Genomic DNA, 26,357 nt, shown 5'->3' with positions numbered 1-26,357 from the left:
TGTCGGCCATTTTTCTAGTGTGTTCAGAGAGGGTTTTTTTAATCACCTGAACATCTGTGCTCATAGGTCTGACATTGTCCTCCAAAGTAGCAATGCGTTGATCAGTTGCCTGCGCCTTTTCTCTAAGCTTCTGCATGTCATGTTTCATAAAGGAGAATTTGACCTTCAGTTCCCCAAAATGATCTATTAGCTTGTTTTGGCACCCCTGTATGGCTGCCATGATTTGTGTGAGGGATGGCTCCTCATCCTCTTCCAGGGCCCTGCCAGCTCTAAACCTGCAGTCACCCCCCCGTCCAAGGATATTCCCCTGCATGTGATGAGATCTCTCTGCACTTTGGGACTCATCCGATCAGGGGTAGCAGGCATCGGCTGTGTTGTGTCCTCATGCCTCTGTAGCGGTGGCCATTCCTCCGGCGCTGCAGCGCCATCTTGAGAGCCTGAGGCAAAATGGGCTAGCTGCTCTCCCAGCATTTTTGGCCAGGGTGGCCCGTATTTTACCATTCCCGGAGGCTCCCCTGAGGATCCCCTACTCATGCCCCAGCAGTCCAGGCTGAAATTCGACTGTTTAGCTCACAGGATCTGGTCAGGATCAGGAATCTGCAGAGAGAGCTCTGTCTCTGCCGTCCTCACATGCTGCTCGCCGGCTCTGCCCCTCGAAATAAACATTCTTACTTTATACTTTGTCATTCAAAAATCCTGAGGGGTTACACTGTTTCATATTGTATTAGACAGACCATGTTCTCTGCATATACCTGCCAGCCCTCATATTATTGATTTACTAATACTTTAAGGTTTGCCATAACCTTATCACCAGCATTATTCATTAGGAGTAGTGTAAACTACTGGTGTCCCCTGCTAACCCTACTCTTCTGCAGGACTTTTGGGAAGTCTTTGGATCAAGGAGAAAATGGAGCCAGTTAACAAGTTGGAAATATGTCTTGTTGGTATTGGGTCCTTAGACAAAAAGTATCACAAGCTTTTTTTTTTTTTTTTTTTTTTTTTCTGTGACCTGCAACTGATATCAAGGACCAACTTTCTTTTTTTCTTTTACTCTTCAACTTATCTTTCTGTTTGGTCCTTTTTTTTAGCGATACTCTAAACCCCACCTTTACATTTATCACCCATGTGTTGTCTTGTATACTGGAATGCAGCCCGTGATTATGAAATACATATTAGCTTAGAATTGTTCAAGACGTGAAGACCCACCTCGGGTTATCCAACCTGTTCTTCATAAAACAATGCCCAAACCCCACCTCTCAATCTTCTGCCAAGCAGACAAAGACAACAGCTTAATCCTGAAAGGATGTGATCGCAAGTCGCCACCTAAAGAACCCAGGTGAAGAGTAAGCCTGTTGCATTCTGCTAGGATCACATAGCAGAGCTTAGAAAACCGGGAAGTATCCAGCTCTTCACATCATGCGACCAATTGGTGCTTGCCTGCGCTTGTTCTGCATTCATAGACGGCGCTGGTCTTCCATGTTTCTTCTTATCTCTTCACTTCTGCTGCTGCTATTTCTGTCTCTTTCCGGGTATCTGGAAGAGTGTTTGTCTTGGGCACTGCCCATCTTCTACCCAAACCCTTCTCAGCTTTCCTCTTCTCGACTTGCCAGCATCCCTTTGCCACCTTTCCTGCTCTCTCCTGCCAATGCTTGCTCTCCACCACCCTTACTCCTTGTCTTAGTCTCCAGTGCTCCTTCCAATAGAGCTAGGAGAGATGCAATCCGGCAAACTTGGGGGAGTCTGTCCTCTGCCAAATCTTCTTCGTCTCTGACTCTATTCGTCTTGGCGGTTCCTGATAAAGCAGAGGAGAGGTCAGCCCTGGTGCATGAGGCAGTCGCTCATGGAGACATCATTCAAGCCAACTTCACAGACTCTTACTGGAACATGACACTAAAAACTCTGACTGGATTGTTATGGGCTTTGAAGAAGTGCCAAGGTGCTCGGTTTTTGCTCAAGACGGATGACGATGTCTTTATCAACACTCTGGCACTGTCAGCCTTTCTGAAGGAGCAGCACCAGGAACTCCAGTATTTCGGCCGGATAAACTGGCATGTCCCTGCCTTTTGGAATCCAGAGAATCGGCACTATGTGTCATATGAGCTTTATGCCGGGGACTATTTCCCCCCCATATTGTAGTGGCATCGGCTACATTTTGTCTCTTGGAGCAGCTCGTCACCTTTTGCAGCAAGCTGGCAATGGCCCTTGGCCTGCAGTTGAGGATGTTTACACTGGCATCTTGGCAAAGGCAGCTGGTATCGCCCCCCGACATATTGCTAAGATATCAGATAAGGCATCCATCCCTCACAATAGTTGCTGCTACCGGACCATGTTTACCTCCCACAAACTTACACCCCGTGGCATGCAGGAGGCCTGGAATATGCTGAATGAGGAAGGAGACCACTGGTGTCCCCCGGTAACCCTACTCTTCTGCAGGACATTTGGGCAGCCTTTGGATCCAGGAGAAAATGGAGCCAGTTAACAAGTTGGAAATATGCCTTGTTGGTATTGGGGTTATGATTATTTCCTTGCCCTGGACCAACTGAATCCCTGAAACTATGTAAGCAAGGCACCTACATTGGCAGCTAACTTTTTGGAACCTTTTCTGTTATGGATGAGAAATATGTTCACTCCCTGAAAGCCTTCATGTGGCTTCTAAGTTCAACAGACCAGCTCCTGATTATCTGTATAACAATATTTGATAAGGATATCTTGATTGGCAGTTGCCATTTACAATTTCCCATTCCTTTTTTTAAACTCTGCAAGGTATAAGAAATATGGTTCCTGCTACCCTGAATATTACTTGGGGATCCCGCTCAGGCAACCATCGTCCTACGAGGTGGAAACCGCTGTGAGGGTGCAGGCTGGGAGTGGGTCCATCCTGACTCAATGCACACTAGAATGTGCTGCTAGGCTCACGTTTACCATGTGATCGCTCTGTCAAATGACGGAGCGATCACTTGTAAACAAACCGGCATCACGTCTGGTTCCTCTCTCCTCTTTCTGTACAGATCGGTACAGTGCGAGGGGTGAGGGGAGAGATCGGTGGTAGCAGCGCCGTGGGCTGGATGTGTAGTGCTGATATGTGCCCATTACAGCCATCCATCCATACTCAGCCATACATGCTCAGCATACTCATCCATGCTCACCCATCCATACTCAGCATACTCATCCATCCTTCCATGCTCACCCATCCATACTCAGCATACTCATCCATCCATCCATGCTCACCCATCCATACTTATCCATCCTTCCATGCTCACCCATCCATACTCAGCATACTCAGCCATCCATGCTCAGCATAACCATCCATACTCAGCATACTCATCCATCCATCCATCCATGCTCATCCATCCATACTCATCCATACGCACCATACTCATCCATACGCACCATACTCATCCATCCATCCATGCTCAGTCATCCATCCATCCATGCTCAGCCATCCCTTCCATCCCCATCCATAATTAGCCATACCAATCCATACCCAGCCATACGCAGCAATACTCAGCCATACCCAGCCATACTCAGCTGTACCCAGTCATACTCAGCCGTACCCAGCCATCCCATCCATACCCAGCCGTACTCAGTCGTACCCAGCCATACTCAGCTGTACCCAGCCATCCCATCTACACCCAGCCATACTCAGCCGTACCCGGCCATACTCAGCTATACCCATTCATGCTCAATCATCCCATCCATACTCCCATACTCAGCTATCCCCATCCACGGCTCGTCCATCCCCATTCATGCTTATCCATGCCACTAGAGTGCCTCACAAAAGTGTAATAGGTAGTCCAAATTAGATTTGAATCTTATGCCCCTAGAACACCTGACGGTGCTCCCTGCATGTTGGGACTCTCTATGTGGCCACACTGTGGAAAAGTCTCACACGTGTGGTACTCAGGAGGAGTAGGAGAATCTATTTTGGGGTGTAATTTTTGGTATGTCCATGCTATATGTTAGAAACATTGTGTAAATGGACAACATTGTGTAAAAAAAATGCGTTTTCATTTTCTTTACACATTTTCCAAAAACTTGTAGAAAAAAATGACATTTTTAAACGACTCATTATGCCTCATAGATTATACATTGGGGTGTTTTCTTTCCAAAATGGGGTCATTTTTGGGGCGTTTCCATTGTCCTGGTTCTCCAGGGCCTTCAAAAGTGCAAGAGGTCGTCAAGAAATTATATGTGTCATTTATGCTCCAAGAACGCCTGATCGCGCTCCCTGAATGTTGGCCCTCTGTATGTGGCCACGCTGTGTAAAGGTCTCACACATGTGGTATCGCCATACTCAGGAGGAATAGTAGAATGTGTTTTGGGGTGTAATTTGTGCTATGCATATGCTGTGTGTGAGAAATAACCTGCTAATATAACAATTTTGTAAAAAAGAAAAGAAAATCCTGATTTTTGCAAAGAATTGTGGGAAAAAATTACAATTTAAAAAAACTCACCCTGCCTCTAACTAAATACATTGGAATGTCTACTTTCCAAAAAGTGGTCATTTGGGGGATATTTGTACTTTCCTGGCTTGTTAGGGTCTCAAGAAATGAGACCTTCAGTGCTTCAGGTGTGATCAATTTTCAGAGATTGGCACCATAGCTTGTGGACTCTATAACTTTCACAAAGACCAAATAATGTAGACCGATTTGGGTTATTTTTACCAAAGATATGTAGCGGTATAAATTTTGGCCAAAATATATAAAGAAAAATTACTAATTTGCAAAATTTTATAACAGAAACAAAGAAGAATGCATTTTTTTACAGAATTTTCCGCCTTTTTTTCTTTGATAGCGCAAAAAATAAAAAAAACAGCGGTGATTAAATACCACCAAAAGAAAGCTCTATTTGTGTGAAAAAAAGGACAAAAATGTCATATAGGTACAGTGTTGCATGACTGAGTAATTGTCATTCAAAATGGGAGAGCCCTGAAAGCTGAAAATTGGTCTGGTTAGGAAGGGGGTTTAAGTGCCCAGTGGGTAAGTGGTTAACTTGTCAGCCAAATGTTGTGACTATTGTTCTTATTAATTGCATTCTAACAAAAAAATTTAATTAAAAAAAAATCAGCCTCAGCTTGCTCCGTCCAAGCCACGCCTCCAACGTGTTTTGTCCCGCGAAACATGTTGGGACCGTGGAGCGAGCTGAGGCTGCTTTTATCTGGTGATCCTATAATTGGGAATGGTTTTCGGCTGCCAGAATATTCTTCTACCTTTGCATGGTTCCTGCTAGCAATAGACTCTTTTTTTTTCATACATCAAGCTCTTTTTTTTTTTTTTTTATCCCTGTGTGAAATATCTTGGGCAGCTTCAGACACCCCAACTGCTGAAGTTTACATTTCTTTACTGAACCACTAAGACTATTACAATTATAAAACCAGGGGACGTAAACAAGGTCTCTTATCCAGCGTTTAGATATAAGACCCCTTTCACACTGGGGCGGGGGTGGTGTCGGCGGTAAAACGCTGCTATTTTTAGCGGCGCTTTACTGCCAATTTTGCGGCGCTATTCGGCCGCTAGCGGGCCGCTTTTACCCCCCCGCTAGTGGATGAGAAGGGGTTAAAACTACCGCAAAGCGCTGCTGCAGCAGCGCTATGCCGGCGGTATAGCCGCGCTGCCCCACTGATTTTAATGGGCAGGAGCGGTGTATACATCTCTCCTTCATCGCTCCGAAGATGCTGCTAGCAGGACTTTTTTTTTTACAGCCCCTCGGGGCTTTCACACTTGAGACAGCAGCGGCTCTTTCAGGGCACTTTGCGGGCGCTATTTTTAGCGCTATACCCCCCTTCAAAGTAATCCTAATTAGATTAAGCAGCTGCTATAAAGGTAGTCTACCCCAATCTGTCCGATTTTCTCCTACTTTATCCACTTTCCGACGATCCCTGAAAACTCATCTCTTCAGAGAAGCCTATCTGGCCCCCACCTAACAACTGTACATTTATCTTCTCAATCAGCACATCACCCCACAGTTATTACCTCTTGTATCTCTTGACCTTCCCTCTTAGATTGTAAGCTCTAAGGAGGGCCCACTGATTCCTACTGTATTAAAGTGTATTGTATTTGTACTGTCTACCCTCAAGTTGTAAAGTGCTACATAAACTGTTAGCGCTATATAAATCTTGTATAATAATAATAGTCTATAAAGTTGCAGGTCCATGCCGTGTGGGCCATGATTATTCACAAAGACAGAATGACGAAACGCGTCTAGGCGTGACCACACGGCTTGCTGCATTTGTCATCGGCTCCGATTTTTTCCCGGGAATCACCACAGATGATCATATCTCCAGGAGTGGTGGTGAGAATATCGGAACTGAATATATATATTATATATATAATATATATTTACTGAACTCTTTCTTTGATATTATGTTTGTAAGTGCATTGGCATAAGGGAAGGGGTTGTCTTTTGAATAAAAGTTTACATTTTTACACTATCAGGATTTTTTTTCCTTCCTTATGCCCGAGCTGTATGAAAGGATTGTGTCCTTTTGACATTGATTGCAAAGGCTGAACATATTATACAAAGGCGATTGTTTATTGGGATTTCGGTGAGTGCAACTCCTAAAGGGAGCGGAATCACATGGTGTGGTGATGGTCGAATGTCTAAACAGCTGATGTTTTTGATTAGAACTGTCACACTGATATTCTGAATTATTCATCACCTGGATTCACACACCATCATTAGATTTCATTTGCTTTTATTGTGTTAGCGCTGCTTAAGCTGGAAGGACTACTCTTTAGATCTTTTTTGTTTTTCTTTTACTATTAAACTTATGTTTGAGATCCGTTATGTTTTGGATGAACTTCATGCACTCGTGCATTACTGCCTCTCTCAATACAAGAGGGACTCTGCTGTTTACAACTTGGGGTTCCAAAATACTGTGCAGTTAGAGACCCTTGTTTGATGATATCCAAAAGCAGCTGTACCCCCGATCCCTCTGTGTTTCCTTTTTTGGTTTCATATTTATGGAGAACCTTTATTTTATTTATTCTGATATCTTTTAAAAGGTTTTGGCACTTTTTAAAACTCTTTTTAGGGCTTAAAACAGCCCTGATCAACCCTTCTACCCATTTCTAAGTAATTTTCAGATCTAGGGGAACCTCTGCTAAAAAAGATAATGCCTATAACGTTTATAGTTTTCCGTAAAACCACCCCCCCCTGCAAAGTCTAACATAGATCCTGCCAGTGTAGTCCACCTAATGCAGCTTTTTGTGACCTGGTGGCAATGCAGCTGTACTGCTCCTGAATTCAGAGCAGTGTTGTCACTCTCATGTAGGTTGTACCTTCTCTACTGATTCACACATCAGTAAGCTTGTCAGTCAGCAGCCGGTCACACCTATTCCTTCGCTCTGCTTTCTGGATTGGCAGCACTGCCTCTGCTGCTGGAACCCTCCCATTGTGAGCTGCAGTGTCTGGGAGGGGGCGCAGGTGAGACACAAACTAAGGATTTGGCTTAGTCAGGAAAGGAAGATATTCTTTTGCTTTTTTTTTTTTTTGTGTGTGTGCATCGATTAATAACTGGATTTGGGACCTGTTTAAACTATCACTCAGGGGTCTTAAAGGAAAAGTATAGCCAAAGCTCGTTTGGCTGTACTTCTCCTATGAATCGGAGGAGTGCAGTTAGTTTTGCACTCCTGTGACCCGTTTTCAGCAGAGAGCAGGCTGAAGTCCGGTCTTTGCTGACACCACAGAAGTAGGTCCATGGCCTGCGTCATCACAACAATGGAAGGGAGGATCTGCCATGTCCTTGGACCGACACCCGGCTCAGCCTCTCAGCGAGCCACTGGGAGCCTGAGCCGGCTGCTTCAGCCCTTCAAAAGCCCAACACTCCAGTGAGCGAGGAGGGGTCAGAGCAGAGAGCTGCTGACTGACAGAGCTGTCAGAACCGAGCGATAGTTGGTGTTAGATCGCTCGATTCTCAGTGCAGAGGCGCCGGAGGACCGATGCTGCATCCACCTAGGCAAGTATGGCATCTGGGACAAACTCAATGCCCATACTTCTCTTTTAAGGTTTTGTTTCTATAGAAAGAGGCAACTATTTATTTTTGACACATTTCAGAATATTTAGACACTAATAGAATATTTATATTAAGTCTACAGGTATTTCAAAAGTGGCATGACCTCTGTAAAATTGGGGGCAATGTTCGTATATATCACCAGGCTGACTTATGTCTGAAACACGGGTCATCAAAGTAGCGCTGTCGGTGTTTGGTTAATGAAAAGTACAGGAAGCCATTGCCAAAAAACTAAGGACGCGTTTCGGAGCTTTGAGTCAGTAGATGGGTTACAGTTTAGGCATGCATGGAAGTTTGGATTTCTGCCAGCTGATCCTTAGCTGGCCATAGAATGATCTGTTTATCATTATTGTATGGAGGAGAGACCGATGTTTTATATATATATATATATATATATACCTCCCTTCCCCCCACCTCCTCCTTCTGTGTGTCATACCTGTCCTCATATCCCCCTCCACCAACCTGACACCCCACTAATCCCCCCTCCCCCAACCTGACAACCCACCATTCCCTCTCCCCCACCCTGACACCCCACCATCCCCCCTCCCCCAACCTGACACCCCACCATTCCCCCTCCCTCAACCTGACACCCCACTAATCCCCCCTCCCCCAACTTGACACCCCACCTCCCCCTTTCCCAACCTGACACACCACCATTCCCTTCTCCCCCAACCTGACACCCCACCAATCCCCCCTCCCCCAACCTGACACCCCACCATTCCCTCTCCCCCCACCCTGGCACCCCACCACCCCTCCTCCCCCAACCTGACACCCCACCACCAACCCCCCTCTGACCTGACACCCCACCACCCCCCTCCCCCGACCTGACACCCCACTAATCCCCCCACCCCCAATCTGACACCACACCATCCCCCCTCCCCCAACCTGACACCCACCACCCCTCCTCCCCCAACCTGACACTTCATCACCCCCCCTCCCCCACCCTGACACCCCACCATCCCCCCTCCCTCAACCTGACACCCCACCATTCCCCCTCCCTCAACCTGACACCCCACTAATCCCCCCTCCCCCAACCTGACACCCCACCACCCCCTCCCCAAACCTGACACCCCACCAATCCCCCCTCCCCCAACTTGACACCCCACCATTCCCTCTCCCCCACCCTGGCACCCCACCACCCCTCCTCCCCCAACCTGACACCCCCCCACCACCCCCCTCTGACCTGACACCCCACCACCCCCCTCCCCCGACCTGACACCCCACTAATACCCCCAACCTGACACCACACCATCCCTCTCCCCCAACCTGACACTTCACCACCCCCCCTCCCCCAACCTGACACCCCACCATTCCCCCTCCCTCAACCTGACACCCCACTAATCCCCCCTCCCCCAACCTGACACCCCACCATTCCCCCTCTCCCAACCTGACACACCACCATTCCCCCCTCCCCCAACCTGACACCCCACCAACCCCCCCTTCCCCAAGCTGACACCCCACCATTCCCTCTCCCCCACCCTGGCACCCCACCACCCCTCCTCCCCCAACCTGACACCCCCCCACCACCTCTGTCTGACCTGACACCCCACCACCCCCCTCCCCCGACCTGACACCCCACTAATCCCCCCACCCCCAACCTGACACCACACCATCCCCCCTCCCCCAACCTGACACTTCACCACCCCTCCTCCCCCAACCTGACATCCCACCATCCCCCCCCCCAACCTGACACCCACCCAATACAGTCACACCCCAACTCCCTCTTCCCCAAGTCCTCTTCCCTCATATTTACTCTGCAACGTCACATTATTTATTGACTTTTAGACACTGCTGACGTTCTCATACATTCTATGTTTATGTATTAGTATAAAGGGGAACTCCACTTTCGTGGGGAAAAACTAATAGCAAATAAAGGAAAAATAATATAGCGTGTACAATGGCGACACAAGTCATATTGTAATCGAATGTTATTAAAAATGACCTTTCCTTTTCAATCTGCAGCCGCTGTAATTTTCTATAAATACAATATGGCTACACAGAGTGTGTACTGACCACTCCCCAGAAACATCATTTCCTGCTTGTGTGATTGGCTCACTGATTTTCCCAGAAGTCTCCTTAAGATACAAGTCAGATTTCAGGCATCCCCTGCAACAAAAATGTCATTTTTTTGGTGAGATACTCCCTGTAGGAACACATCTAAAGAGATACAGGACCAGCAGATTTCCTCATTAGTGCTCTGCATCTACAACACCTGACTGATAATTATAAAACCTCTCCCATCACACTTATGCTGGCCATACACTATACAGAAAATCGGCCGAACCCATTTTCGAAAAACGAACGTTCGACCGTGACCGCAAACGATCGTGCCATCATATAATGTCCGATAATCTGTTCAGTGGACATGAATAAATAATTTTGTGTTCGTTTTTTTACATATACCTAGTGCAGGCAGTTCGGACGGGAAACACATTAACCTTGCAATTTATCGTACGTTCGGCAGAAATTTTCCAAACATGCCGTTCGTTTTTTTTCCACAAAAACGTCACAAACGATTATCGATTTGTACCCACTAACTTGCCGAAAAACTAACGAAGTGTCCATACGAACGATTTTTCGGCCGATTTTTCGTATAGTGTATGGCCAGCATTACTGAGCCCAGAGGCACAGAGAAACACCCAGGGATTTCTTCAGAATAACAAACGGTACGAATCTGCAACAAAGGTTGTTCTAATCCTTGCAATGTACAGAGATCACCCAGAGGGGAATGTTGTTTTCTTCTCAAAAAAAAAGTGGAGTTACACTTTAATGATATCATTATAAATTGTATTTGCTGGGATGTGTTCTGTGATCGTGACTTTTATTAGTTCCTGGCACTCAGCTCTGTGTTGTATTACACTTGTACAATTGGATTGTATGCTATGTGTGATCTTCATGGGCCTGTCACAGGCGCTCATCAAGCATGCCGACTATACCAGCCCTTCCTGGCCCCCTCCTCCATTCATAGAAGTTGTACTATAAATTCTAGGAATAAAAAGATCTCTGTGAATAAAGGAGGTGTACCTTTCATTCATAGAGCTATATTGATGAAATCTATAGTTACAGCTTCTATGAATGGGGGGGTGGAAAAGGCGGCATTGTCAGCAGTAAATGGAATTAATTCAAGTTAGGTAAAATGGAATTAATTCAAGTTAGGTAATATATGGTTAAGGTTAATGTTTTCCCTCTATTTTAAGGGATGTTGTGTCATTCATGATCACGGGCAGATTTGCAAAACGCGAAACGCCCAAAAAGAAGCTCATGTTCCTTTTTGAGCGACAAGTGTCATGTGTTGTGATTGCAGCACGATTTACCGCCCGACAATCCTGGCAAAATTGCAGTGCGATTGGGGTGCCATTAGAACTAATGTCATCACAAGCGCGTCCTGCGTTTTGCAGCCATTTGAAATTGCAGGGTGGAATCGCAGCGATTCGGTCTGTGATCATGTGTGAATGCAGCCTTAGTGGTTTATGAATGTGTGTGTGTGAAGTTGATTGATCTTCAATTGTGTTGGGAGTTTTCCTCTATTTTTGTAATTTCGTTGTGGATTTTATTTGCAATGACAATAAATGTTATCACTCTTGACAAGTGCCTAGGACAAGTCCATCAGCTGTATTACCCCCCCCCCCCAGCACCAAAAGATTTGTGTCTTGTGGATGAGGTGGACTAGAGCAGTGGACTCCAGACTGCGGCCCTGGGGCTGGATGTGGCCCTTTGCTTGCCTTTATCTGACCCTTGAGGCACCATTCCTGCCACTGACGCCAACAATGGGGCACCATTCCTGCCACTGACGCCAACAATGGGGCACCATTCCTGCCACTGACGCCAACAATGGGGCACCATTCCTGCCACTGACGCCAAAAGTGGGGTAATATTCCCCCCACTGACCCCAACTATTGCTCACCACAAATACCAAAAATGTTTTGGTTTTCGGGATCAAGGAAGACTTATTTTCGGTATCGGTTTCGGCACCAAAAAAAACATTCGGTGCATCCCTACAAAAGAAGACCTAGTGCACAAGGTACAGTGTAACTCCTCAGGATTTTTGAATGACAGACCAAGTATGAAGTAAAAATGTTTATTTCATAATCACAATTGATAAAATTACAAATGTCAAAGAGTTAACATATAAAAATGGTAACAAATATATACTAAATATACAAAATAGGCATGAAACTTGAAACTGTTATCTGACGGCGCGGCGTCCTGCGTCGTGACGTCACCAGCGCACGTACATCCCTATCACACATTTTCCGTCAGAAAATCCGACCGTGTGTACAGGGCATAAGAGTTGCTTGTTTAAATCGCCCCCTCTTGAGTTGTTTGGAATATGGTCCAGTGCAAGAAATCACACCTTTTGGAGTATGATCAAAATGCACTGTGCGACTGTGTCTTCCAAGGGGAAGACCAGGGTCCTTCTTTTTGATGCTGGCGATATGTCTGTAAATTCTTCGCCAGAGTTCAAGTTTGGTTTTTCCCACATAGTAGCAATTACATTCACACTGCAGTAGATAGACTACACCTGCAGTGCGGCAATTAACAAAATGTTTAGGTCTAAATTTCTCTACGTTCGGTAGATCTACATTCTTTCCAGTAGGAATATACTGCCAATAATTGCAATTACCGCATCTAAATGTCCCTGTTGGTTTAACACTGTCATGTTTATTGAATTTATATTCAGTATGGACAAGTTTGTCGTGTAGTGATGGAGCTCTACGATAGGTGATTAGTGGTTGAGTAGGGACAAATGGTGCTAGCATAGTATCCATGCTGAGTAGGTGCCAGTATTTTTGTAGAATGGCCTTAATCTGTCTGTGTTGCTGACAATATCTTGTAATAACCCGTGTGGGTGTAGCTTCTTTGTTCTGTTTTTTAAAAAAGAAAAGAAGGTTCTTATGAACATTGTTTTTGGCTTTTTTATATGCTTTTTTCAGGATCCCATTGGAATAACCTCTAGCACGTAACCTTGTTCTAAGTGTGAGCGCTTCCTTTTCGAACAGAACCAGGGGCGTACCTAGTGCATTTGGCACCCGGGGCGGATCCTATATCTGGCACCCTCCACCTTAAAATGTAAAAACAACCCACTGTGGCCTCTGCTTACCTCTGCATCCTTCAATATCTCTTTGTCACTACTGTGAACATTACACCTCTGGACCCTTTTACATTACACAGCACCTTGCACCTAAGAGCCCCTATCACCGGTCTCAGATTGAGGTCCAGGAACCCCCGAAATGGGAAGTTGAACCACCACGCCCAGGTATTTAAATGATTGGGATAGCTGAATGGGGCAGTCCACCAGGACTGCCACTGTATCATCAATGGGAAATAGGGATGATTTGGACCAATTGATACGAAATCCAGAAAAATCTCAACTCCTGTATCAATTGGAAAGCCGTGGACAATGAGGCACCTGGATCTTGTAGATATAGGAGCATGTCATCAGCATAGAGGGAAACCTGTTCCTCAATCCCTCCCACCCTAAGTCCATTCATGTGAGGACTGTCTCTCAGTTTATCCGCTAGGAGCTCTATGGCCAGGGCAAATAAAAGAGGGGATAACGAGCATCCCTGTCTGGTCCCCTGGAGGACAGGGAAGGGTTCAGATATAATCCCATTTACTCTTACTCTAATTAATGGTTCTGTGCATAACAATTTCCCCCAATTATATAAATATAGGCCCAAATCCCATTATCTCCAAAAGACAAAACAGGTAATCCCACTCCACTGAATCAAAGGCCTTCTTGGTGTCTAAAGAGGCCACTACTCTCTCCCCAGAATTGTCATGCTCAGTTTGCAGGTTAACAAAGAGTCTCCTGATATTCATTTGCGCACATCTCCCTTTTATAAAGCCAGTCTGATCCGGATCAACTAGTTTCAGAATCTCCCTGCCATAACTTTTGCAAGAATTTTGGTGTCGACATTCATCAATGAGATAGGTCGATAGCATTCACATTCTTTAGGATCCTTTCCCCCTTTATGTATTAAGACCACTAGGGCCTCTCTCATAGATGGGGGAAGTCTTCCCTCCAACCTAGCAGCTGTGAACACACCCAAAGGTATTCCGAGGGATTTCCTCTGAGCAAAGGAAGATATTGCTCCCTCCACCTCCTCCACAGTGATGTCTGATTCCAGGGAATTACAGTCCTCGCTTGTTAGCCGAGGCAGGCCAATATAATTCAGATAATTTTTCAAAGTACTGCCCTCTGGAGGGGCGCTTGACTTGTAAAGTTCTTTATAGAAGTGGGTGAACGCTTGTAGCATACCCACGGAATCGCTCACCTCAACCCTGCTCTGGTCATATACCCTCATTATATAAGTGGGTACATATGCTTGTTTTGCCATGTACGCTAACAGTCTACTATTTTTGTCTCCAAACTCAAAAATGCGTCTACGTTGCGCAAGTCTAAGCTTGGTAGTCTGGTCAGTCAATACCTCCCTATATGCCCGCTTCTTGTCCTGGAGAGTCCGTAGTCCTTCCTTAGTCGGTCGCCTAACGCAGTGGTCATCAACCCTGTCCTCAGGGCCCACTAACAGGCCAGATTTGCAAGATAACTGAAATACATCACAGGTGATATAATTTGCTGCTCAGTGATTGCAGTATTCTAGTCTGCATCTCCCCAAGGTAATACATAAAACCTGGCCTGTTAGTGGGCCCTGAGGACAGGGTTGATGACCACTGGCCTAACATATTCTGCTTCCGCTAGGGATACTTCCCGTTCCTTGTCCTGTATTGAGGAGGGAGGAGCGACGTACTGACATCACCACGTGTACGCAGATCCCGGAAGCAGCGGGATGCTATCGAGAGCCGGTGTCTTGCCGAGAAAGTTCTCCCGGTGGATAAGGACCCCTGTGCACTGCGCATGCGCTTGCGCAGTACAAATGACTATGGAGCCGCCGAAAATTGCAGAAGAAGAACTGCTGATCGTCAGCTCTACATGGCGCCTGCGCACTACATTCTGCCCTATGTCCACGTTAAAGCCCCACCATCCAAGTGGACATAATATAGAATATTAAAATGCCAAGCTCAGCGAGGCCGTGCCCGAAGCGTGGCGAGCCCGCGAGGGGCCTGTTACAAAGTGTTTTTTTTTACTATAGTCTTGGCACGCAGGCGCCGTGTACAGCTGACTCAGCTGTTCAGCTTCGGCTCTTTTCGGCGGCTCCCTTGCTGTTCCTGCTGCGCAAGCGCTGCGCCTGCGCACTACAGGGGGGTCCTTATCCGCCGAGGGGAACTTTCTCGGCAGAACACCGGCCGGCTCGATTCTTAAAGCTGTTTTTAAACTGCATAACTAAGTGCAATCTTGCCCTTTTTTTACCAAATAAAATAAGGATTTACACTACTTTATATATAATATATCTGGGCATGAGGCTTTGTATTTGGCGAGGCCGCTGGGAGCATTGGCGCACCATATAGAGACCTGAGGCGGGGGGAATAAGCCACAAGGGCATTTGATCTCCCGTAATAGGAGACTAATGCCCCGTACACACGGTCGGATTTTCAGATGGAAAATGTCCGATCGGAGCGTGTTGTCGGAAATTCCAACCGTGTGTGGGCTCCATCGGACATTTTCCATCGGATTTTCCGACACACAAAGTTGGAGAGCAGGAGATAAAATTTTCCGACAACAAAATCCGTTGTCGGAAATTCCGATCGTGTGTACACAAATCCGGCGGACAAAGTGCCTCGCATGCTCAGAATAAATAAAAGAGATGAAAGCTATTGGCCACTGCCCCGTTTATAGTCCCGACGTACATGTTTTACGTCACCGCGTTTAAAACGATCGGATTTTCCGACAACTTTGTGTGACCGTGTGTATGCAAGACAAGTTTGAGCCAACATCCGTTGGAAAAAATCCTAGGATTTTGTTGTCGGAATGTCCGAACAAAGTCCGACCGTGTGTACGGGGCATTACAGCTGCAAAGCAGCAGTGTGTACAGAGGTGGAGGCACTTCCTTTGCGCACTTTTCTTGGTGTTATGCTTGTGTGCCACCGTGGAGGAATATTTTGATGCACCATTTTCAGCATATGAACTTTTCTTGGTTCTTTTTATCAAACACTCAATAGGGATTTTTTTCACTAAATCCATTATTTTGTATCATCCTCTGTTTTACAGGATTGTTTGGTAATTTGTTTTTGTGTCACTCAAATATTAATATCACTTAGGGGATTTACATGAATCAGAGCAACCTAAATTTTTGAACTGTATTGAGGAAGCGAACTGCTTCTTAAACCCACTCACCTCCGCTATAAACACCCCTCTCAGAGTAGCTTTAAATGCCTCCCACTTAAGGAGGTCGTGGTTTTCCTTCCAGAACAGCTGAATAGCCACTGTACATTTAATCTTAATATATTCTTCCTGTAACTAGTTAGCTTCCATCCACCAGTGACGGATCCCTTGTCTCTACCCTAATGTAATATCCAACAATATGGGTGAGTGATCCGAGTGCACTCTGGGTAAGTACAGCACCTCCCCTACCATTTGCAGACCCTCAGTTTCAGCCAGCACGGTGTCTATTCTGGACAGCGTCTTATGCGTCTTGGAGTAACAAGGGTATTCCCTTCTCTCCGGATGCCTAACACGCTATACATCACAGAAGCCATTAACAGACAACCATCTCGCAAGCGGTGCCGGAGTCCCCGGTGGCGCACCCAACCTATTCAGTGTCGGATCCGCCAACGTATTCAGATCCTAAAATGAAAATCTTACCCTCCGCTATCTCATAGACAGCGCGTAGCATGTCATTCAAATGAGATAAGGAGAAGGGAGACGGTACATGTAAATTCACAAATGTCAGAAATCTATTATGGACTTTTATCACTAGAACAACATATCTACCCTTTATAGCAGTTTTAATCGCATACGTGCAAATGGGTAAAGATTTTGCCACCAAAGTGGAGACTCCCCTAGCTTATGAGGAATAACTGGCGTGGTAAGCTCCTGCAATATGTGCCCTTTTCAGAGAGAGAGTCCTGGAGCCCTGTAGGTGTGTCTCCTGCAACAAAATCAAATGTGGTTTATATTTAAGGCCTCGAACGTTCCATGACACCACTCTAAGATTCACAGCCATAGCAATTATGAATTATGGGTCCCTGAAGACGCATGTTGATGACGAAACGTTGGGCGACGTCAGAGACTGGAGACGCAGGACTCGGTTGGACAGAGGCACGGCGGCCATCTTGACGGCTGGAAGCGCTGGTTGCTTCACATTGCTGTATAAATTTTATCGAATGTGAGTTTATTTTTGGTTATATTAATTATCCTTGGTTATGGCGTTTGCGCAATGAGTATTCTTTTTACTTCCCACGTACTACGATTCTTGAGGTTGCATACGCCCATTAGATCATACTTGGTTTAATATCTTGTTGCAAAGAGGAATCCATATATTTTCCATTTAATCCAGAGGGGGAGGAATATGTTGTTGCTACACATATAGAGGATCGTTGGTTTACCTTAAGAAGATTACCTTTACTATCTGATTACAACATATGTGTATAACCCATACACTGATGGTAAGAGTCAGTTTGTTTGGGTGTTGGTGATGGTGTTCCTATCCCTTTCTGAGGTTTCTCCTATGGTGGATTTCGTATATTGGAGGCTTTCTGTTTCCTCATGACGGGGATGGCTCCGTTTGGCTTCATTTTATTTATGCTTTGGGACTTTTTTATGAGTTATTTTTTATACAGTTTTTTTATGAGTTATATTCAATATAATTTTTTCAGCGCTGCACCTTCTTTTTTATTTATTTGTACCCAGCAATTTTGTGCCAGCTGCTTCTTCTCTATACTGAATGTCACATTAAGTGCAACAGATTCATTTTTTATATCTGGTAATTATTGCACTTCAATTCAGGCCCTGTCCTGGCCCCTTTCAGAATATTCTTCCTGTCTCTGAAGTGCAGGATCTTTGCAATCATGGGTCTGGGAATTGCTCCCTTCGGTGGATCTCTACCTGGGACTCTGTGTGACCTTTCTATGGCAAACATATCAGTGAAAGTACCAGGGGCCATATGCACTTTTAGCCACTCCTCCGAGAACTCCTCAGGATGGTTGCCTTCCCCCCCTCAGAGAACCCCACCAGCCTTATGATGTTCCTTCTCATGCGGTCCTCCATGTTGGCCATTTTTATAGTGTGTTCAGAGAGGGTTTTTTTAATCACCTGAACATCTGTGCTCATAGGTCTGACAGTGTCCTCCAAAGTAGCAATGCGGTGATCAGTAGCCTGCTCCTTTTCTCTAAGCTTCTGCATGTCATGTTTCATAAAGGAGAATTCGACCTTCAGTTCCCCGAAATGATCTATTAGCTTGTTTTGTCACCCCTGTATGGCTGCCATGATTTGTGTGAGGGATGGCTCCTCATCCTCTTCCAGGGCCCTGCCAGCTCTAAGCCTGCAGTCACCCCTCCTGTCCAAGGATCTTACCCTGGGTGTGATGAGATCTCTCTGCACTTTGGGACTCATCCGATCAGGGGTAGCAGGCACCAGCTGTGTGGTGTCCTCATGCCTCTGTAGCGGTGGCCATTCCTCCTCCTCCTCCGGCGCTGCGGCGCCATCTTGAGAGCCCGAGGCAAAATGGGCTAGCCGCTCTCCCAGCATTTTTGGCCAGGGTGGCCGTATTTTACCATTTTTGGAGGCTCCCCTGAGGATCCCCTACTCATGCCCCAGCAGTCCAGGCCGAAATTCGAGCGTTTAGCTCACAGGATCTGGTCAGAATCAGGAATCTGCAGAGAGAGCTCTGTCTCTGCCGTCCTCACATGCTGCTCGCTGGCTCCGCCTCTCGATATAAACATTCTTACTTTATACTTGGTCTGTCATTTAAAAATCCTGAGGGGTTACAGTGCTTCATATTGTATTGGACAGACCAAGTTCTCTGCATACACTGCCAGCCCTCATATTATTGATTTAATAATACTTTAACCACTTGCCGACCGTCTCACGCAGATATACTGTGGCAGAATGGCACGGGCAGGCAGAATCACGCACCCGTACGCTACCCAAGGCGGTCGGCGTTTGTCCCTTGGCGATCGGAGGTGAGGGGGAGGCCATCCGTTCATGGCCCCCCCCTCGCGATCGCTCCCAGCCAATGGGATCATTCCCATGCCTCTGTATAGTACACAGAGACAGAGGAAATTATGTCATCTCTCCTCGGCTCTGTATTTTCCGTTCCGGCGCCGAGGAGAGAAGACTGCAATGTGAGTGCACCAACACACACACATACAGTAGAACATGCCAGGCACACAATACATCCCCCTTTACCCCCCAATTCCCCCCCCCCGATCACCCCCCCCGTCACACTGACACCAAGCAGTTTTTTTTTCTGATTACTGCATTGGTGTCAGTTTTTGACAGTTAGTGTCAGCCCCCTTTAGGACTAGGGTACCCCCCTAACCCCCCCTAATAAAGTTTTAATCCCTTGATCACCCCCCGTCGCCAGTGTCACTAAGCGATCATTTTTCTGATCGCTGTATTAGTGTCACTGGTTACGCTAGTTAGGGAGGTAAATATTTAGGTTCGCCGTCAGCGTTTTATATCATCAGGGACCCCCATATACTACCTAATAAATGTTTTAACCCCTTGATTGCCCCCTAGTTAACCCTTTCACCACTGATCACCATATAACCGTTACGGGTGATGCTGGTTAGTTCGTTTATTTTTTTATAGTGTCAGGGCACCCGCCGTTTATTACCTAATAAAGGTTTAGCCCCCTGATCGCCCGGCGGTGATATGCGTTGCCCCAGGCAGCGTCAGATTAGCGCCAGTACCGCTTACACCCACGCACGCACCGTACACCTCCCTTAGTGGTATAGTATCTGAACGGATCAATATCTGATCCGATCAGATCTATACTAGCGTCCCCAGCAGTTTATGGTTCCCAAAAACGCAGTGTTAGCGAGATCAACCCAGATACCTGCTAGCACCTGCATTTTGCCCCTCCGCCCGGCCTAGCCCAGCCCACCCAAGTGCAGTATCGATCGATCACTGTCACTTACAAAACACTAAATGCATAACTGCAGCGTTCGCGGAGTCAGGCCTGATCCCTGCAATCGCTAACAGTTTTTTTGGTAGCGTTTTGGTGAACTGGCAAGCATCAGCGGCCTAGTACACCGCGGTCGTGGTCAAACCAGCACTGCAGTAACACTTGGTGACGTGGCGAGTCCCATAAGTGCAGTTCAAGCTGGTGAGGTGGCAAGCACAAGTAGTGTCCCGCTGCCACCAAGAAGAAGACAAACACAGGCCCGTCGTGCCCATAATGCCCTTCCTGCTGCATTCGCCAATCCTAATTGGGAACCCACCGCTTCTGCAGCACCCGTACTTCCCCCATTCACATCCCCAACCAAATGCAGTCGGCTGCATGAGAGGCATTTTCTTTATGTCCTCCCGAGTACCCCTACCCAACGAACCCCCCCAAAAAAGATGTTGTGTCTGCAGCAAGCGCAGATATAGGCGTGACACCCGCTATTATTGTCCCTCCTGTCCTGACAATCCTGGTCTTTGCATTGGTGAATGTTTTGAACGCTACCATTCACTAGTTGAGTATTAGCGTAGGGTACAGCATTGCACAGACTAGGCACACTTTCACAGGGTCTCCCAAGATGCCATCGCATTTTGAGAGACCCGAACCTGGAACCGGTTACAGTTATAAAAGTTACAGTTACAAAAAAAAGTGTAAAAAAAAACCAAAAAAACAAAAAAATATATAAAATAAAAAAAAATAGTTGTCGTTTTATTGTTCTCTCTCTCTCTATTCTCTCTCTATTGTTCTGCTCTTTTTTACTGTATTCTATTCTGCAATGTTTTATTGTTATTATGTTTTATCTTGTTTGCTTTTCAGGTATGTAATTTTTTATACTTTACCGTTTACTGTGTTTTATTATTAACCATTTTTTTGTCTTCAGGTACGCCATTCACGACTTTGAGTGGTTATACCAGAATGATGCCTGCAGGTTTTGGTATCATCTTGGTATCATTCTTTTCAGCCAGCGGTCGGCTTTCATGTAAAAGCAATCCTACCGGCTAATTAGCCTCTAGACTGCTTTTACAAGCAGTGGGAGGGAATGCCCCCCCCGCCGTCTTCCGTGTTTTTCTCTGGCCCTCCTGTCTCAACAGGGAACCTGAGAATGCAGCCGGTGATTCAGCCAGCTGACCATAGAGCTGATCAGAGACCAGAGTGGCTCCAAACATCTCTATCGCCTAAGAAACCAGAAGCTACGGGCATTTCATGACTTAGATTTCGCCGGATGTAAACAGCGCCATTGGGAAATTGGAAAAGCATTTTATCACACCGATCTTGGTGTGGTCAGATGCTTTGAGGGCAGAGGAGAGATCTAGAGTCTAATAGACCCCAATTTTTTCAAAAAACCTGTCACTACCTATTGCTATCATAGGGGATATTTACATTCCCTGAGATAACAATAAAAATGATTTTAAAAAAAATGTAAGGAACAGTTTAAAAATAAGATAAAAAAGCAAAAAAATAATAAAGAAAAAGAAAGCAAAAAAAAAAAAAGCACCCCTGTCCCCCCCTGCTCTCGCGCTAAGCGTTGGTCTGGCGTCACATGTAAACAGCAGTTGCACCATGCATGTGAGGTATCACCGCGAAGGTCAGATCGAGGGCAGTAATTTTAGCAGTAGACTTCCTCTGTAAATCTAAAGTGGTAACCTGTAAAGGCTTTTAAAGGCTTTTTAAAATGTATTTATTTTGTTGCCACTGCACGTTTGTGCGCAATTGTAAAGCATGTCATGTTTGGTATCCATGTACTCGGCCTAAGATCATCTTTTTTACTTCATCAAACATTTGAGCAATATAGTGTGTTTTAGTGCATTAAAATTTAAAAAAGTGTGTTCTTTCCCCAAAAAATGCATTTGAAAAATCGCTGCGCAAATACTGTGTGAAAAAAAAAATGAAACACCCACAATTTTAATCTGCAGGGCATTTGCTTTAAAAAATATATAATGTGTGGGGGTTCAAAGTAATTTTCTTGCAACAAAAATAATTTTTTCATGTAAACAAAAAGTGTCAGAAAGGGCTTTGTCTTCAAGTGGTTAGAAGAGTGGGTGATGTGTGACATAAGCTTCTAAATGTTGTGCATAAAATGCCAGGACAGTGCACAAAGTTGTCACTAAATGATATATAGCTCAAACATGCCATGGAAATATGTGAAATTACACCCCAAAATACATTCTGTTGCTTCTCCTAAGTACGGGGATACCACGTGTATGAGACTTTTTGGGAGCCTAGCCGCGCATGGGACCCCGAAAACCAAGCACCGCCTTCAGGCTTTCTAAGGGCGTAAATTTTTGATTTCATTCTTCACTGCCTATCACAGTTTCCTAGGTGGCACAAACCCCCCCCCCCCCCAAATGACCCCATTTTGGAAAGTAGACACCCCAAGCTATTTGCTGAGCGGTATAGTGAGTATTTTGCAGACCTCACTTTTTGTCACAAAGTTTTGAAAATTGAAAGAAGAAAAAAAAAATGTTTTTTCTTGTCTTTCTTCATTTTCAAAAACAAATGAGAGCTGCAAAATACTCACCATGCCTCTCAGCAAATAGCTTGGGGTGTCTACTTTCCAAAATGGGGTCATTTGGGGGGGTTTCTGCCACCTGGGCATTCCATGGCCTCTGAAACTGTGATAGGCAATTAGGAGTGAAATCAAAAATTTACACCCTTAGAAATCCTGAAGGCAGTGATTGGTTTTCGGGGCCCCGTACGCGGCTAGGCTCCCAAAAAGTCCCACACGTGGTATCCCTATACTCAGGAGAAGCAGCTAAATGTATTTTGGGGTGCAATTCCACATATGCCCATGGCTTGTGTGAGCAATATATCATTTAGTGACAACTTTGTGCAAAAAAAAAAAAAAAAAAATTGTCACTTTCCCACAACTTGTGTCAAAATATAAAATATTCCATGGACTCAACATGCCTCTCAGCAAATAGCTTGGGGTGTCTACTTTCCAAAATGGGGTCATTGGGGGGGGGGGGGGGGTTGTGCCATCTGGGCATTTTATGGCCTTCAAAACTGTGATAGGTAGTGAGGAGTGAAATCAAAAATTTACGCCCTTAGAAATCCTGAAGGCGGTGATTGGTTTTCGGGGCCCCATACGCGGCTAGGCTCCCAAAAAGTCTCACACATGTGGTATCCCCGTACTCAGGAGAAGCAGCTGAATGTATTTTGGGGTGCAATTCCACATATGCCCATGGCTTGTGTGAGCAATATATCATTTAGTGACAACTTTTTGTAATTTTTTTTTTTTGTCATTATTCAATCACTTGGGACAAAAAAAATATTCAATGGGCTCAACATGCCTCTCAGCAATTTCCTTGGGGTGTCTACTTTCCAAAATGGGGTCATTTGGGGGGTTTTTGTACTGCCCTGCCATTTTAGCACCTCAAGAAATGACATAGGCAATCATAAACTAAAAGCTGTGTAAATTCCAGAAAATGTACCCTAGAGGTGATCAAATACCATCAAAAGAAAGCTCTATTTGTGGGAAGAAAAGGACGCAAATTTTGTTTGGGTACAGCGTTGCATGACCGCGCAATTAGCAGTTAAAGCGACGCAGTGCCAAATTGTAAAAAGTGCTCTGGTCAGGAAGGGGGTAAATCCTTCCGGGGCTGAAGTGGTTAAGGTTTGCCATAACCTTATCATCAGCATTATTCATTAGGAGTAGTGTAAACTACTGGTGTCCCCCGCTAACCCTACTCTTCTGCAGGACATTTGGGCAGCCTTTGGATCAAGGAGAAAATGGAGCCAGTTAACAAGTTGGAAATATGTCTTGTTGGTATTGGGTCCTTAGACAAAAAGTATCACAAGCTTATTTTTTTTCTGTGACCCGCAACTGATATCAAGGACCAAGTTTCTTTTTTTCTTTTACTCTTCAACTTATCTTTCTGTTTGGTCCTTTTTTTAGCGATACTCTAAACCCTACCTCTACATTTATCACCCATGTGTTGTCTTGTCTACTGGAATGCAGCCCGTGATTATGAAATACATATTGGCACAGAATTGCTCAAGACGTGAAGACACACCTTGGGATATCCAACCTGTTCTTCCTAAAACAAAGCCCAAACCCCACCTCTCAATCTTCTGCCAAGCAGACAAAGACAACGGCTGAATCCTGATAGGATGTAATCGCAAGTCGCCACCTAAAGAACCCAGGTGAAGAGTAAGCCCGTTGCATTCTGCTAGGATCACATAGCAGAGCTTAGAAAACCGGGAAGTATCCAGCTCTTCACATCATGCGACCAATTGGTGCTTGCCTGCGCTTGTTCTGCATTCATAGACGGCGCTGGTCTTCCATGTTTCTTCTTATCTCTTCACTTCTGCTGCTGCTATTTCTGTCTCTTTCCGGGTATCTGGAAGAGTGTTTGTCTCGGGCACTGCCCATCTTCTACCCAAACCCTTCTCAGCTTTCCTCTTCTCGACTTGCCAGCATCCCTTTGCCACCTTTCCTGCTCTCTCCTGCCAATGCTTGCTCTCCACCACCCTTACTCCTTGTCTTAGTCTCCAGTGCTCCTTCCAATAGAGCTAGGAGAGATGCCATCCGGCAAACTTGGGGGAGTCTCTCCTCTACCACATCTTCTTCATCTCTGACTCTATTCGTCTTGGCGGTTCCTGATAAAACAGAGGAGAGGTCAGCCCTGGTGCATGAGGCAGTCGCTCATGGAGACATCATTCAAGCCAACTTCACAGACTCTTACCGGAACCTGACACTAAAAACTCTGACTGGATTGTTATGGGCTTTGAAGAAGTGCCAAGGTGCTCGGTTTTTGCTCAAGACCGATGACGATGTCTTTATCAACACTCTGGCACTGTCAGCCTTTCTGAAGGAGCAGCACCAGGAACTCCAGTATTTCGGCCGGATAAACTGGCATGTCCCTGCCTTTCGGAATCCAGAGAATCGGCACTATGTGTCACATGAGCTTTATGCCGGAGACTATTTTCCCCCATATTGTAGTGGCATCGGCTACATTTTGTCTCTTGGAGCAGCTCGTCACCTTTTGCAGGAAGCTGGCAATGGCCCTTGGCCTGCAGTTGAGGATGTTTACACTGGCATCTTGGCAAAGGCAGCTGGTATTGCCCCCCGACATATTGCTAAGATATCAGATGGACCATCCATCCCGCACAATAGTTGCTGCTACCGGACCATGTTTACCTCCCACCAACTTACACCCCGTGGCATGCAGGAGGCCTGGAATATGCTGAATGAGGAAGGAGACCACTGGTGTCCCCCGCTAACCCTACTCTTCTGCAGGACATTTAGGCAGCCTTTGGATCCAGGAGAAAATGGAGCCAGTTAACAAGTTGGAAATATGCCTGGTTGGTATTGGGGTTATGATTACTTCTTCTTACTTGCCCTGGACCAACTGAATCCCTGAAACTATGTAAGCAAGGCACCTACATTGGCAGCTAACTTTTTGGAACCTTTTCTGTTATGGATGAGAAATATGTTCACTCCCTGAAAGCCTTCAGGTGGCTTCTAAGTTCAACAGACCAGCTCCTGATTATCTGTATAACAATATTTGATAAGGGTAGCTTGATTGGCAGCTGCCATTTACAATTTCCCATTCCTTTTTTAAACTCCGCAAGGTATAAGAAATATGGTTCCCGATACCCTGAATATTACTTGGGGATCCCGCTCGGGCAACCATCGTCCTACGAGGTGGAAGCCGCTGTGAGGGTGCAGGCTGGGAGTGGGTCCATCCTGACTCAATGCATACTAGAATGCGCTGCTAGGCTCACGTTTACCATGTGATCGCTTCGTCAAATGACGGAGCGATCACTTGTAAACAAACCGGCATCACGTTCGGTTCCTCTCTCCCTTCTCTGTACAGATCGATACAGTGCGAGGGGTGAAGGGAGAGATCGTGGCAGCAGCGCCGTGGGCTGGATGTGTAGTGCTCACAGTGCTGATATGTGCCCATTCCAGCCATCCATCTATACTCAGCCATACATGCTCAGCATACTCATCCATGCTCACCCATCCATACTCAGCATACTCATCCATCTTTCCATGCTCACCCATCCATACTCAGCATACTCATCCATCCATCCATGCTCACCCATCCATACTCAACATACTCATCCATCCTTCCATGCTTACCCATCCATACTCAGCATACTCAGCCATCCATGCTCAGCATACCCGTCCATACTCATCCATACTCATCCATACTCATCCAAACTCATCCATACTCACCATACTCATCCATCCATCCATGCTCAGTCATCCATCCATCCATGCTCAGCCATCCCATCCACCCCCATCCATAATTAGCCATACCAATCCATACCCAGCCATATGCAGCGATACTCAGTCGTACTCAGCCGTGCCCAGCCATCCCATCCATACC

At 45.9% G+C, this 26,357-nt stretch overlaps 2 protein-coding genes and 1 pseudogene across 3 annotated transcripts in view; all 3 read left to right on the top strand.

Annotated features, from left to right (window-relative positions):
• Nucleotides 1-26,357, top strand: part of LOC141107465 (beta-1,3-galactosyltransferase 4-like) — a 138,425-nt gene that overhangs the window by 98,381 nt on the left and 13,687 nt on the right. The gene's annotated exons all lie outside the window — the stretch shown is intronic.
• On the top strand, nucleotides 980-6,597 carry LOC141107462 (beta-1,3-galactosyltransferase 4-like; annotated as a pseudogene).
• Nucleotides 23,928-26,284, top strand: LOC141107466 (beta-1,3-galactosyltransferase 4-like). The gene has a single exon (XM_073598207.1). It carries the CDS (start codon nucleotides 24,243-24,245, stop codon nucleotides 25,302-25,304), a length of 1,062 nt encoding a protein of 353 aa, XP_073454308.1. The 5' UTR covers nucleotides 23,928-24,242; the 3' UTR covers nucleotides 25,305-26,284.

This window comes from Aquarana catesbeiana, linkage group LG09 (assembly GCF_042186555.1).
Source record: "Aquarana catesbeiana isolate 2022-GZ linkage group LG09, ASM4218655v1, whole genome shotgun sequence".
Lineage (NCBI taxonomy): Eukaryota > Metazoa > Chordata > Amphibia > Anura > Ranidae > Aquarana > Aquarana catesbeiana.
The sequence above is the reverse complement of the archived record's forward strand: the minus strand, read 5'-3'. Positions and strand labels throughout refer to the sequence as shown.